The 15,344-nt window shown below is 43.3% G+C and overlaps 1 protein-coding gene across 6 annotated transcripts in view; it reads left to right on the top strand.

The window, feature by feature from the left end:
* Positions 1–15,344, top strand: part of myo1b (myosin IB) — a 71,444-nt gene that overhangs the window by 23,235 nt on the left and 32,865 nt on the right. For all 6 annotated transcript variants that reach the window (XM_037788966.1, XM_037788968.1, XM_037788965.1 and 3 more), the window contains exons 4-6: positions 8,074–8,168; positions 11,858–11,962; positions 14,012–14,058. In XM_037788966.1, the coding sequence (XP_037644894.1) occupies positions 8,074–8,168; positions 11,858–11,962; positions 14,012–14,058 (247 nt within the window). The remainder of the gene's footprint in view (positions 1–8,073; positions 8,169–11,857; positions 11,963–14,011; positions 14,059–15,344) is intronic.

Raw genomic sequence — 15,344 nt, 5'->3', positions numbered from 1 at the left:
TTATAATACAGGCTTGTAGTTCTACCTCAGTGGTTGTGCCATTTTGCATATTGTGTTTCTCCTACTGTGTGAACCAGGTTCTGTTTGGTAGCATATCGTATCTGAGGTTACTAAGCCCGGTGGTAATCATTAATAGCGAAAGGTTATGAATTCCTCTGTTGTTTTCAAAGATAATGCCCCTACCTGCTGATAGGTTCACACAATACTGATTAAACATTGCCCGCGCTGTCATTCATTGCTTATGTGAGCTTAAGATTTTATTTTATAGATTTTATTTTATATGTGACTGTCCAAAACCCATTGTAAACTCTCTCCATTCATAGCCAGAACAATGGGTATTGAGCTTTGTATCTGTGTACACAGCTTGCATAACAACACGTGAGAGGCATACCGAAATGGAGGCAAATAGATAAGACTCATATCAGCGGTGTAGAATATTGTTCTGCCATGGAACCTTATATCTTTGACAATAATAACACATATATATTTTTTTATTTTTTAGTGGCAGTCATCAAGAGGCACACATATTTCCATTCATTCGTTGAAGATGCTATGAAACTATTATCTGCACAAAAAGACCAAAGTTTTATCATTATGTTAGGACACATTTTTTGGGTCTAACTGTGACTAAATCTCTTTTTATAAGTGCATTCGAATCAACTTTTTTGTGCATTTGGCCGTACACAGCAGTCCTCGATGTAGACAGTGAAACATCAGTTATTGATGGATGACTGCAGCTCCCGCTGTTGAACGGCTGCAGTGCTGCTTTCACTGTGCAGCTGGTGCACAGTCATGGTGGGGCAGCGTGTGATTGGTCACATGAAATCAAACAAGCTGTCAAACCGATGTAGAAGTGATTTGTGCGTATTGAAGATTCGGTTGGTTGTGGAAAGACCTCCCAAAGGGCCCGACTATGGACCATAAGGGTCATGCTTCCATTACACAGAGAAACTGTAAACGCACATCGTAGCGGGGTTAAGCTTGTGTCAAGCGATGTCCACTTCCAAGCTAGCTTTTTGCATGGGAGCTTGGACAATTTATATTATAAAAAGATGAAAAGATGATAAATTAGGGGAAAAAAATACTGTGACGTCACCCATTGATTTTTTGGACTGCCATTTTGAAGCCTTGAGTATGACATTTTGGCCGTCATCATCTTAGTTTTTTGCAATGACCTGAAGTGACATGAGAGGGCGGAGATAATTGCAACTGAACGCTGGTCTTCAGTTCAGCTAAGGCAGCTCACCTCTGCTATACAATGCAGCAGGAGTCCGTAGCCCCTTTTACACAAAGATCCTGCAATAGCCTACTGCCGGTGCAACAAATCAGTTTTACTCAACCAGCTTACATGTGTTAAATCAACCCACCGTGTATGCAGCAGGGTCATGTCCCTCTTACCTTTTTAACTGTAATATTTCATTGTAAACTTTATTTTGGCTCTGGAAAAAGAACCCCTTGACAACTTGAATCCCTGCTTCTACCAAAACCTCTCAGTCTGTGGCCTCCTCATTTCCTAGTGTGGAGCGGGAGAAGTTGTCACCCACCGCTGCGGTGCTGATGTGGAACCAACATCACACTGTCGGTTAGACCCACAATGACTCGGTCTGTTGTCTGAATGGGCTCAGTGGGTCACATGGTCACCCTGAGGCCTTGTTGCTTCTTTGAGGACATGCCAAGTGATCTTGTACTAAATTAGGCATAACCGTTTATTTCTATGCCGCCTTTGTGTGCGTGCGAGTGTGTGTGTGTATACTGTGCAGGCGGTGCTGCGATGCCTCTAGGGCTCAAAGATTACACGATTTATTTCTCATTGTGAAAGACACATCAAACGTAGTAGATAAGATATCATCCGCTTTTCAGATCGGGTCATAGGTCATCCACAAATAATGTTGAGATGAGATCATTCCAATGCAGCTGCAGAAGAGTTAACTACTAGCCTAGTTTGTTTCACAGAAGGTCAGTTGGTCTGTCAGCAGGACTATGTATGCTTCAGTGTCGAGATGTGTTTTACATTGCAAGGGTCTCTGAGAGCCTGAAGTGACCGAAAACTCTGCCACAGTGGAAGGCTGAGACACGGAGAGCAGGATGAAGAGAGGAAGTCCTCAAACCTGACAGAGCTGGTGCTTTCTGGGCTATAAAAAGACATCTTGCTCTTCTGTTTCCATCATCCTGTCTGTGGCTGCGCACATGTGGCCATGTATTTTTTTTCCCTTTAAGTGTGTTTTTCTATATCTTCTCGCCAAAGGCACAAGGCCTTCATTTATCATTGTATGAAATCTCATGACTCAGACAATCCGGTCAACTCTTTTAGCCCTTTTAAACACCCGATAATTGGGAACCATTTGAATATCTTTTTCTTTCTTTTTTTAAATATGCTTCTTCTCTCCAAACCCGCTCAAAAGAGGCTCAGAAGAGTCTTTGTTTGAGTTTGACTTTGAGGATGTTTTGCTAACTTACTCAGCGGGCTTATTTCCTGCTTTTCCAAGGATCAGACAAACAATATGAATCTGTGTTTTCCCCTGCTGTGGAACACTAAATTGCTGTGTAGTAAAGTAAATTAAAGCCCTGGACCCCCCTCGAACTTTGATGTATGGGTGGGGGGGGAGTATCAATGAGTAATTTAGCAGAGGTCTCGGGCAACCCGGAGCGAGTGTTGAATAAATTAGAGATCTGTGGCAGCACCACTTCACTCTGAGCTTTTAATTTAGAGAGTCGGAGGTATTCATTATTGCACCTCGTAGGTCGCACAATTAGAGTGCTCTTTTCAACATGAGACTGTTATCGTGATCTTGTGTCAGATGTTTTTGCCCTGCGTGCTGAGCTTTTTCCTTACCACCTGTTTTTACAGCGACACGTTGTCGTAACCAATACGCAGATGTGCCACATCTGTCTGAAACACACCAGCGTGTTTCGCCAGCAATCTTCTGAATGCATGCCACTGTACTCTGAATGTGTGTACCCGCTCTTCCACCTGGCCATAAAGCATCAGGAAAGCGTTGCTTCCTTGGCTTCTCCGTCGGAGCTGGGCGGATTTCCTGTGGCCTCTGGAGAAGCCAGATCTAACTGAGATCACAGGCCCACCCCCCATGCTTACAAACACATAATAGAACTGGATTTAGCATCAAAGTACTGAACAGGGTTTATCCATTTTAGGGCTGGAAAATGAACCAAGTTGTACTTTCCTCTAATGTGCTGCATGTCAGTATGAAGACATGGCTAACCGCCTCTGAGACAGATTATTATTGTTTGCAAATGTCCTGTCATCTCCCAGTAGCTCATATATTACAGCTTCATTAGCATCTATAAATCAGGACTTTAAAGTGTGCTGAATCTGCCCGCGGAGTACTCCACCCTTTTTAAGATTCAGGTCACACACTGCCAGCCCATCATCTCCTCCTGTGCCCCAGTTACCAGGAGGTTGGTAGTAAAAACAACTGACTAGACTATTTTCTACTGCTTACCTCATGCCAGTGTGGCTTTGTGTTCACCGCTGCCACGTGCAAGTCCAAATTACAGCCTGCAGGCAGATGTGAAGGGGAGGTACCAAGCAGCACTTATGAACCAAAAGGAAGGCCCTCCTCCCAGGCTAACCCCCCCGACACACACACACACACACACACACACAGCTCCACACACTGATCAGGGCGGCCTTAGGGATTTCGGTGCCTCACTCACTGCTTCCTCTGCCTTTGATGGTGACCTTGGTGCTTCATCATCATTTTAACTTCCACGTTTGTGAAGTGGTACCAGCCTGTTGCTGCGGCCCTAATGATAGCACAATGTTCTTGCCACAGGGATGAACATTAATTATAATTCTGCCTTGTTTTTCTAGCTTTTGTATGTGGGATAAAAAAACTACAGATTAGTTTCTTGTGAGCAGTCAGATGTGACTTTTTTTCTCATCATCATCATCTGGACTTGTACAATTTTGGGGCGTGGCCCCCTCGCCTGTGCTGACTTCTATTCATATTGTGATTATGTGATGGCCATTCATATTCATATGACTAGCTGTGTTTGGCAAAGGACCTCCCACTCCCATTTTACACCCCTCACCTTCTCCTGGTACACTCCCCCTCCCACCGGCCTCCTCTGGGGGTGACATAATTGTGTGATGGTTTGCTCATTGTCGGGATCAGGTCAGGCAACAGGAGTGTTTTCACAAAGCAGACATCTGCTGCGCTGTGCTGCCCTTTTCAACAGTGACGTAATGTCCTGTGGCGAGTCTCGTCCATACAAACGTGGTGCACAGGAGGAGAGGGTAGGGGCCGGGCTGTGATTACAGATTGTGGGGGTGGGGATTTTGGAGTGAGAGGCTTGTGCCAGACAGAACAAAAAAACATTTGATGGAGCCCGAGTGCACCAAAAATTTGCATTAAAGGTTCTTTGTAAAGTTCTAACAGTTTCAGTGTTTCTCACCAGAACAAATTGTCTTCCTCCCTGATTTTGCTTGGGTATCGCTTAGTTTCTTGGCTAATGCTGATCAGTGGAAAATATGTGATGACATTGTATACGTAACTGTCATGCAATACAAATTTTTGCTGCCCTGTGCAGTCGGGAGGGATAAGTATTGCTTCACCTGTTTTGCTCATCTGTATTACACCACTAATGTGTTAAGAGAGCTGGATACGGCAGTCAGCAATCAGTCAGCTCCAGTGGCCAACTGCGGTACTGAAACGAACAACACTTGCTCTGTGTTCCAATACCCATACATCCGGTCACATTTTGCAGTCTGCAAGCCAGCAGAGGGTCAAAGTTCAAGACACAATGTTATGGAGAAAGGATATGTCCCAATTGTATACATACTGCATGAAACAGTATGTTCTTTGTAAGGGCAGCTGCAGTATGTACCAAAAGTAAAAAGAAAAATGATGCGATTTGGAATGTAGCCTCAGTCCCAAAAAGCATTTCCCTATAGACCATTATAAAATAAACCTCTGTAAAACTGTTGACGGGACACTTCCAGCTGCAAACAACCTCAGTCTTTACTCTTCGTTCCTACGACGTTTTGAACCATGAAGGTTTTATACTTGCGAAACTATGTGTGTGACATGATGTAAAGCCCGCAGCACAGCACCTCCAGTGTTTTAAAAAAACACCTTTTGAGTAACTTCCCAAGAGCTCACTGCACCAACTTGACTCAAAGGAACTTGCTTCTGCATCAGCGTACCCCCTTTTCCTAAGGGTTTGCCGGTGGACAGCCTACACATGGGGGTTGACGAGGGAGAGGACCGGTTGCCGGGCTGCATGGGCTCTGGTCCAAAGCGATGTGTGATGGTGCAGAACCCTAAGCTCCATTAGGCGGCCTGAGCTTTAACTTTTGTATTGTGGCCTGGAATGCATTCATCTGGCTATCCATCTCCGGGCCCCCTCTCTGTCATGGCTTCTTACTAGCAATCAGCTACTTTTCAAATTGGAGGTCAGTGTCAGTTCAGCGTGTGATTATATGCTCTGAGTTCTGCTCCTCACCGCACGGACTCCACTAATACTTTCGTTGCTGTACACCAAATTAGATTTTTAGACATTACCTTCTTTTTCCATGTCTCGGTGTATTTGTGGAAGTTGGACTAGATAATAAATTGCAGAGTGATGCTGCATTACTGTTTAGCAAAAGCAGTCTGAACATTTCCCTTAGAGCTCACTTTGAACCCTGTCTAACCAGTTTTTGAGCCCGCTGGTTGGTCCCACGCTATGTTCTAATATGCAGTGTGCTTGAATCTGACAACAGCTTTGCCTCTACAAGTAAATCTAAACCTCAGCAACCAATGCTCAGAGCTCCATATCCCATTTCAGACAACCCATTGTGAGTGCTGTATGAAAACCCCCTGTCAGCATCTGTGAATGTCAGACATTCCTTCCCGCGTTCATGTCTAGCACTCCTAGTGCATATAAATACTCGATTAGTGATATTACTCAGCCCTGGGAGACTTGGGATTGTCCCTACCCTCCAGGCAAGGAATTAGACCAAATTAGACACTAGGGAGAGACTATTTTGATGCATTCCTCCAAAATTACCTCAAGCTATATTTACCCTGAACTCAATGTGAAACATACGACTTAAAGATGTTGATCTTAGCTGGATATTAAAAAAGCTGGGACATTACACCCCTGATGGTTTTTGAAGTCTGTAGCATTGACCTGTATCCTGTAGAGATGGTAGGAATCAGTCAGCAACTCCAGATCTGAAATGTGAAGCCAATGTGGAAGCGCCTTAAAATTGCATTTTCTCTAATAGCCAGCAGGGGGCGAATCCTCTGGTTGCAAGAAGAAGTCTGACTGTATAGAAGTCTTTGAGAAAATGACCCTACTTCTCACCTGATTCACCAGTAAACATGAGTTTATGGTCTCAATCACTAGTTTCAAGTCTTCTTCAATACAGCATGATGTTCATTTAGTAAATGATGGTCCCATTTAGAGTCAAATAGACCATAAAGCAGGGGATGCTTTAGGGCGTGGCTACCTTGTGATTGACAGGTCGCGACCACGGCGTTGTCCGGTCTGGGAGTTGTCCGTGTTTTTGTCTTACAACTTTAATCTGTGTTTTCAGTTCATGAAAGTTAATTGTAACGTTTTGGTCGCCTAAAAATGTTTTATTATGCGTTCGGTTGTACTTAGCTCCACCCTCTAGTGTCACTTTTGGTTGCAAAAAAACAAGATTGCGACGGCCAAAATGCCAAACTCAAGGCTTCAAAATGTCAGTCCGCAAACCAATGAGTGACGTCACAGCGACAACATCCACTTATTTTATACAGTCTATGGTAGGGAGTCATCATCTTGCTCAGGGGCACTCCAGCAGGGCAGATGCTCAGTTTATCAGCTTGAAACAAACTGTTCTGACTGTAGCTACTGTCTTCCCGGTAGCTTTTCGCCTCCTGTTATGGTCCACCAGTACAGTCAGACTCAAAGAGACTCCTTAAACCTGGCAGAGCTCATCACGGAGGTCGTAGATGATAGTATTCTTCCAACTCCACTTAACGTTGTCTCAAACTAACTCAACCAATTCTCAACAGCCTATAAGTCACAATCACAGCTATTACCAGTCGTGGCTTTGGAAAAAATTCCTAAGTAATGAATGTGAAAGTACGGGGGAGGGGATCGGAGACGAAGAAAAGCTAATTTGCAGTCTCGTGTCCTGTTGGAGGAGAAAGTTGGAACACCCTCCTCGCAGCACTGTACATGACTGTTTGCTTGCCAAATGGAAGCTGTAAAAAGCTATTGCCGCAGCCTCACCCTATAGTGTTCCTTCTTTGTGGGTGTATCATATTGAAATTACAGACCACTGTGCCACACAAGATAAAAAAGTTTGTCATTGTGATATGGCCCTCACACCCTTCTCTGGAACCATCATAAGGGATCGTCTGCACATAAAGAGAACAAATCATAAATTGTTCTGGCATTCAGTGGGGGGTGAAACTGCAATAATCAGTCCTACTTTCCCATTGTGTCACTGTCCTGGAATGTATAACAATAGGCTTCACGTTATAATAGGCGCTCCACTTTTATCATTCACTAATCCACCAAGGGGTTCTTTTACATTCTCGATGACTAATTGCATTATTCAAACACCTGCCAGGGTACAATTAAAGCTGATTCATTATTTCTTCTTTATAGCAGCAGGAAAAAAAATCCTAAAGTTATATGACAATCAAAACAATTAGTTTACATAAGGGGCTGTTCTTGTTTTGTGTCTGGGTGCAGCGGGAGCTTAAGCAGCATTAGTGTAGTAGTTAAGTTTAGGAAAAAGAGCAGGAAATGGTCAATATTCCAAATGTCAAAGCCAAATCCCAAATGTGAACCAGCCGGTGTAGCTAAATAAAGCTGCGAGTCACTCCGGTCCTGTGGCTGTTCTACAGATGCGACCTAATTTCCAACAAAGCCACGTGCTATCGATTAGGATGGACGCCATGCGGCCTGGCACAGTAGTTGTGTTTATTCCTCTGAACTCCTTTTACCCCACTATCTCTACATCAGCCCCCCTAAAATATCCTGGAAAATAAGCATACGTTACTGTATGTGAAATGAGGGCATGTTATTGTGATGTGAAAAGCTTATGACTTTGTGCCTTTTGTCTTCCAGCTATGCGTTGGCAGATGAGGCCTACCGTTCACTGAGGGACCAGGACAAGGACCAGTGCATCCTCATCACAGGGGAGAGTGGGGCTGGGAAAACCGGTATGTAACCAAATGCTAACTCCTTTTTATCTTAATGTCTGTTCCTTCCAGGTGAGATTTAACTCTCAATGTATGCATCTGTTCCCAGTATGAACATGAAAAGTTCTTTATGTAACTAAAATGGAAAGAGTCTCTGTCTGTCTGTCTGTCCTTCGATTTTATTGACAACCATTCATCTGATCGACTTCACACTTTGTGGGTGTTTTGCCGAGGACCCAAGGAAAGAGATCTACGGCACATATTCATTAGTTGTGTGTTATGTACACACTGTGTAGTGTATTGAGAGGGGACCCATGTTAACTGTTACACCGCTGAACGGCATGCTGGGTCGCTCTCTGTTGCTTGCTACACAGGGTTAGAAATTAGCACCTGTCACAGGCCAAATGTTGGTGAATTTGATCAGCCTACTAGTCATGGTGGCGGGTAAACAATGGGGGCATTTAACAAACGATTGAATAATTCCATGAAAAAGTCAACTCAATTGTGAGGCGCCCTACGGAGCAGAGCAGAGAGATGCTTCTGAAACATGCTGCAGCGCGTCTGGTGGAATCACAAGCATAGAGTGGCCGCAATCAGCTCTGGCGGTCGCGTCGCAGTCGGAACGAGGTGCAGCTGCACCGGGTGGAATAGTGGTGTCACTTACTAGCCTATTACTACTGTCAAGTAAAAGTTGATGAAGTAAAATAAAACTCGCAAGACTAACCTTAAGCATTCAAGGTCAATGACAACTTAGGGGTTACCTTCTAGACACAACTCTGTATCTTCAATCTCGACCAATCAGAGTAAGGTTCTTCTTTCTTTGTGTTTATTGGAGGATCGCATTCCCAAACAATCTTTAAAGGTGCATAGTACCACCACTTACTGTGTCGGAGTGTGTAGTCTGTTATCTGAGAGTGAGAGAGTGTGGTGTGTTTGTGTGTGTGTGTGTGTGAGAGAGACCAAAGGAAGGGCAGTGTCGAGCGTGAAGTTGTTTGGAGGAGCGGTTCTTGAGAAAGTTGCAAGCAGCAACACCGGCAATCGACCCGTTCAGAACAGGCATGTTTTGAACGGGCACTGCACTAGTTTGTCAAAAATCAATGAAAAAAACACTTTTAAACGATCCAAGAGCTGAGCATCTTAGCTAATAGATCCCAGGAGAGTTAAAAATGTACCGTCAGGCCTTCTCATCTGTTCAGCTCTTCTTGTTTGTAGTGCTGTTTAGAAGTTTGTTTAAAGTGTAGTCAAGCAGTTTTTTGTAAAGGCTGCTGTAAGATAAGGGTTGTTATGTATAAAGCCACGGTGCAGATTTAGATCAGATGTACCCTTTTTAAAAAAAAAACAGCTTGATGCCAGTTTTTTTGAGAACATCATGTTGGTACATGAAACATGACTGTAGCTCTGTGATGACCTGTATGTGAAGTGGGTGTAAAACGATACAGGTAGACAAAGCAAAGTAGACCAGCGGCATACAGATGGTTTACTTGGACTAGAAACATGGAGCCTGCTGATGCTATAGAGGCCGCAGTGTTCACGTCCCCGCTGGTCCTTTATTTCTGTTGGTGATTATAATAGTGTGGCCATGTTCGGGTCGAGAGCAGTATCACATACCTTACAGAAACCCAAGAGGAATGGAATTTCCTGGTTTCTGTTGGCAGCGCTGTGTCGCAGGTAAAAGCCATATTGAGTTGGCTGAGCACAAAAATGTTGGAAAGCCGTCGCAATCTACTCATAAAATACTTTCCTGTAGAGTAAAGACACAGACATACCATACATTCATACTTACATTTTGACCCTTGCACTTATTGCTTGACTGATTCCAGTATATACTAATGACTCGGGGCATTTCAGCTCTCTCCAAAAGCATTTATAGCACTGTACTAGTGCCCAGACTTGATGTTGATGGGAATCTCACTGTTCACACTGGATGTAGCATGTGTGTTACAGGCTTTTAAGTGTGGGAGTGATTCGTAATGTCCATTTGGTTCCAATTAAATCTGGCCATGTGGCTTTAATCAACGGCGTGAGCAGCAATATAATTAACGTTAACTATCACAGAATTATCTCTATGTGGGAATATTCACTAATGTCCTGAACATCATACAGCACAGAGTTCAAACTTGTTCTCCCATTAACTTTTCACTCAATTAGACAGAAAGGCACTGGAGGCGAGATAGATGCCAAAATGTTGATTCATAACAAAAACACTCCTTCAGAGTTATGGTTCTTCATGTATGTACAGCTGTCCCCTCCTTGCTATAAATTGAATCTATCACGCAGCCCTACTTTTGTCTCTTTGTCACCTACTGCACTGATGCCGTAATATCCATTGCCTGTATTGATAATGTGACAAACTGTTTTCATCGCTCTTTGCACATTGATCTCTGGCTGGAGCTCAGATTTAACAACATAACTTTCCCCCGTAGCACTTTGGCAGCAAACATCAGGAGCCATGGAGTCACACAACACCATTTTAACAAAAAGCTCCTGTCAACACTGTCATCCACAATAATCATAATCATTTCAGTAGGGAAATGCAGTGATCCAACAATAAAACAGACCCAGGACAAAGCAAATGGAAAGCACAGCACAGTTTGACAGATCATGTTTTGCACTATGCGCTAGCCTTTTTATTTGGGTTCTCTCAGCCTCTCATGGATATTAAAAACCCCACTCCCAAGAAGCTGTTCAGCCAAGTCAAGGAGATAAATTTGGATTTCAGTAATCTCATCGGCCCCGGAGCTTTGTAGTGGAATAAGGCCATCAAAAACGTGCCTACCCCATCGATATGGGTCATTGACTTTCATGTCTGTTTCCTGTGCTCGGTCTTGCTGTGGCTCCTATAGGAGCAAGGAGCTGTGACGAACATTATTATCAGATGGCAGCAACTGCGTACAGGAGACATAACACAGTTCTATTATCTACGAGACATGACTGAAGAAGTTTATTTCGCTACCCTGAGACATAAAAATGTGACGATTACGCAGTGTGTAGCTTGTTACTCAGCAGAGCAGGGACTCTTTATCTCTGCTTTTTTTTTCTTTTTGCACACCTCTTCCTCTCTACCTAAGCAAAAATGTTTGAGCGTGTCTGGAGCTGTTTGTATGCCAGGCTCATCAGCAGTCTGTACCAGCAGCTACTGTCAAGCCCTTCTCTATCCCTGCTTGGCACATCACACACATCATCAGTTCTGGGTCACTGTCATCTCACAGGACAGGAGAGATGATCTCGATGCCAGCAGTCATCTTACATGGCATGCTACTTGTTTCAGACAGCACAAGATGCCTGTTGAGCCCATTTGTCGTCCAGAAAATTATTTTTGGGAACACACTGCTCTCACAAGACACTCTCTGGATGAAGTGGATGAACGGGGATCATCTCTGTCGATCCAAACGACGTGTCCTCAGTGCATTCTTTCTTGGTTCCCACAGTGAAATCAATCATTTGAATGATGATAACATGATGCAATATTGGTCAGCGTCTAACTATACACAGTGGGTCTCCATTCTGAGGCCTCCTCCTCCTCTGCTCTGTACCCCAGACTAATGAATGACCAACACCCTTCCCTGATGGGTGTCAGGGGGGATGAGGTAAGGGGAATTTTCATGGGGAATGGTGTGAAGGGTGGGCACGTCGCACTTGTTCCTCAGTCATGTCTAGCGAAAGGCTTTGACCTAATATTTATTTATCGTGTCTGGTTATGTGTGTTCCAGAGGCCAGTAAGCTGGTGATGTCATACGTGGCGGCGGTGTGTGGGAAGGGCCAGGAGGTGAATAAGGTCAAGGAACAGCTGCTGCAGTCCAATCCCGTGCTGGAGGGTGAGTGAGCGCCATTCACAACTCAAAGCTAATCCAGAGGCTGGATCATCTGAAGTTCACATGTGGAGACTGAATCTGTGTTAACAGGTCGACAACACTGTCTCGTTTCAAAGGCTCCCCAATGCGGCCTTCTTTTGACAGAATTTGGAAGACAAAAATGATATTATATTATATATTTGCAGCACTCGGCTACCTGTCAACCACCCTGCATTAGTTAGTTGTTTAATAAAGCTTGGTTTTGAATTACGTAATGACCAGAACAATACATTTAATTTTAGGATGTCACGAGAACAGATACTTCGGTACTAAGTCGTTCCCAAAATTCTGGAAAAGTGACAGTACTCGTTTTTCTACAGTACTGCCGGTACCGTAGGTACTGGGGATCAGGGCTCGAGACTAACGTTGCCTCGTTGTCCCGGGGGGCGATAGAAAATTTCCCTGATAATGCTTCATTGTGAACAACACATCCGTGTTGAAATAGTCAGAAGCAGAGCTAGTTAACGTTAGCTGTTAGCAGCCTGTGGGCATTACAGCCCTGCTTGGCTAATAACAGAGCTAACAGCTAACGTTAACGGAGGTTGCATCGAGTTACTTTGTGATGCAGTCAAACTCTATTCAGTAAAAATGAGTATTGGGAAAAGGTGAATCATAACGTTATCATGATGTGTTCAAATGTAATTGGAAAATTTAGTTTAGTTTTTGGCGAGAAACTTGAGGCAGCATCAGGGATTATTAATACATTTGCAAAAGACAGTATTCAAACGGTGATAAAGGAGCGTATGTTGAAGTACAAGGGATTTATTGTTTAGTTTTTGTTGAATTGGGTATCGAGTATAGTGGAATTTCACTGCCTGGATTCGACAACTAAATTTCTGGTATCGTGACATCCCTAATTTCATCACCGCACAACTCCTGATAGTTTTAACCAACACAATAAGTCACACAGCAACTGGAAAGCACAACTTTTTAGATAAATCACGCAGACACTGACACACACACACAAACATGGAAATTGTACTGTCACAGACAAGTAAGCTGATCAGCAAAATAACTTCAGGGGTTCTATGAATACTGCGTAACACACTCTTTTTATTTCCTCTACTTCTCCTCAGTACACCACACACACATACTGTCTCAATCCCACAGCTCAGTGCTGGCACAGGAACAGCTGTATTTTAATTGGGGGCAGTGGACAGGAAATGCCCGTGAATGATGAAGCTGTATACCCGCCCGGGTTGAGTCGCTGCAGAGAAACCTGCACATCTGCAAGAGTTTAGCTCCCGACAATCTAATTGCCCTAACGTTGAAATAAAGGGAGAGGGGAGCGCAGTTATCGTGCCGCACACAATGTGTCTGTGTCATGCTCGCTCTCTGTGACTCCCTCTGCCTCGCTTTCTTTCTTTCAGAGTCTTTATTGGTTTCATTCTTTGTCAACCAACGATGACTTTAAACGCACATTAATCAGCCGTTATCAGCAATTAAGCGGGTATGCTAATAGCGCTGTGATGCATGACACATTAATAGCATTTTAATGTAGAAAAGTGGTTAGAAGCAATTTAAGAGAGCTCTGGATTGAAAAATACTGTTTTAAAAGTCTAATTTATGCACTTAACATGGTGCATAAATGTGCGTTGTGATTCATTTTTATGATCGCACTCAAAAAAAAAGTCATACACTATGTTTAAACATCATGTTTGTTATTGTTTGTTTATAGGCACTGGCACATATTGAAGCACTTTGACTTGACTGTGGTGTGTGACAGCAAAGTTCAGCCCTTCCTAAGCCTGGAAAGCCGCGGTGCTTTGCTTAATCCATACAGAATTATGGGGCTTCATCAGTACAAATAGCTTTGACATCCAGCCCTTTATATGATTGACAGCTAGCTGGAGTGAGGCCCACTGTTAAGGATCACTAATATTATTTGGAATATTTGTACACACAAGCTTTTGATTTGTTTTAATATTATCGGCTATAACTTTATACCAGAGGGATTAGCATAAATTATGCATTGGTTGCAATGTTTTCATCATGTCTCATTATGATTTTCAGCCTTTGGAAATGCCAAAACAGTGAGGAATGACAACTCCTCCAGATTTGTAAGTATCTTCTTCAGAACTGATAAACCAGCCAGTGTTGTTTAATTGGATGTTTGCTTCTCTAATGACGTCTCATTTGCTCGATATTATGCACAGCTTGGATGTTTTTCATTCAGACTTCATTGGAGTTAGTGCATAATCTGCCACTTTCATCTACATTTTTCTCTCTCCTTCAAAATAAACCCCACAGTGCTTCTTAACTCTACTTTTGTGTCCCCTCTCTATATTTCTTTTTAATATCTTTTACACAGTGACACACACTTTCTCATTCATGTGCTTGCGTCAGCATGGCTCTCGCTAAATTGAACTTCGAGTAGAGATCTACGATGTTATCGTAGCTTGTTTTCGAGCTGGATCAGTTCTCATGGCAGTAACTCTTGTCTAGACACTAGTTGGCGTTAAGTAACAACGGCCTTTTCTAACGGCTTGATGGTTTAGAGAAAAGGCCTTCAGGGGTTTCTACATATAAACTGGTTTTAAAACTCACAAAATCTCAAGGCTGATGTCCCTGATAAGGGATGCATGTTGGTACGTGTTTCACAGCAACATTAAATTCAGGGAATAACGTCCTTCTGAGTGGATTTTGTCACTTGTGTCTTTCCCATATAATGAGAAGACACATATTGGTGCTGTACCTTACACCAGCCCACGCACTGCTTCAATTACAGCAGGCCTTGCACGCTTGATAAATTGCTCTAGCACATGTTAAATGGCTCTTTACATACAGCGTACAGGAGAAGGCCTTTGACCTACACTGCTGTTCATCAACTGCAGAGCGTGGTCAAATGCCACGGCAGTCCAAACACACTGGACTATCTGTACAGTTTGTCCAAACTCTCATACGGTTGCACAGTTTCTCAATGTAACAAAATTGCACGTGTTTATAAATTGTCAGGTCGCTCTCCCGGCCTGCTGTGGTTGGACAAATCTAATGCTCATCTCTATGGCAGAGATATCATCATAAGAATGATTCAGCATAAAAACAGATCTAGAAAATTAGTTATTTCCAGGCAGTATGAAAGGAGACGGGTGTGTTTTGCTTTTTGTTTTCCCGAGAGGGCATTCTCTCCCACTTTCTGGCTCGTTATTTTCAGGGAGGCTCGATACAGCAGCAGCAGCAGCAGCCTGCTTCAGTTTCCTCCCTTATGACATGACGTTGCATCATTTCGTCCCGTCACACTACCACTTGTGTTCATGTTAATTTTTCTAACATGAATGTTTATTTAGCTGCAAATTTGCCAGAAAAGGGAGTCAGTTTATCTGAAAAACTTCCACTACATCCAAGT

Source organism: Sebastes umbrosus, chromosome 13, assembly GCF_015220745.1.
Source record: "Sebastes umbrosus isolate fSebUmb1 chromosome 13, fSebUmb1.pri, whole genome shotgun sequence".
Classification (NCBI taxonomy): domain Eukaryota; kingdom Metazoa; phylum Chordata; class Actinopteri; order Perciformes; family Sebastidae; genus Sebastes; species Sebastes umbrosus.
Note: the sequence above shows the minus strand (reverse complement) of the source record. Positions and strands in the feature narration are given on the sequence as shown.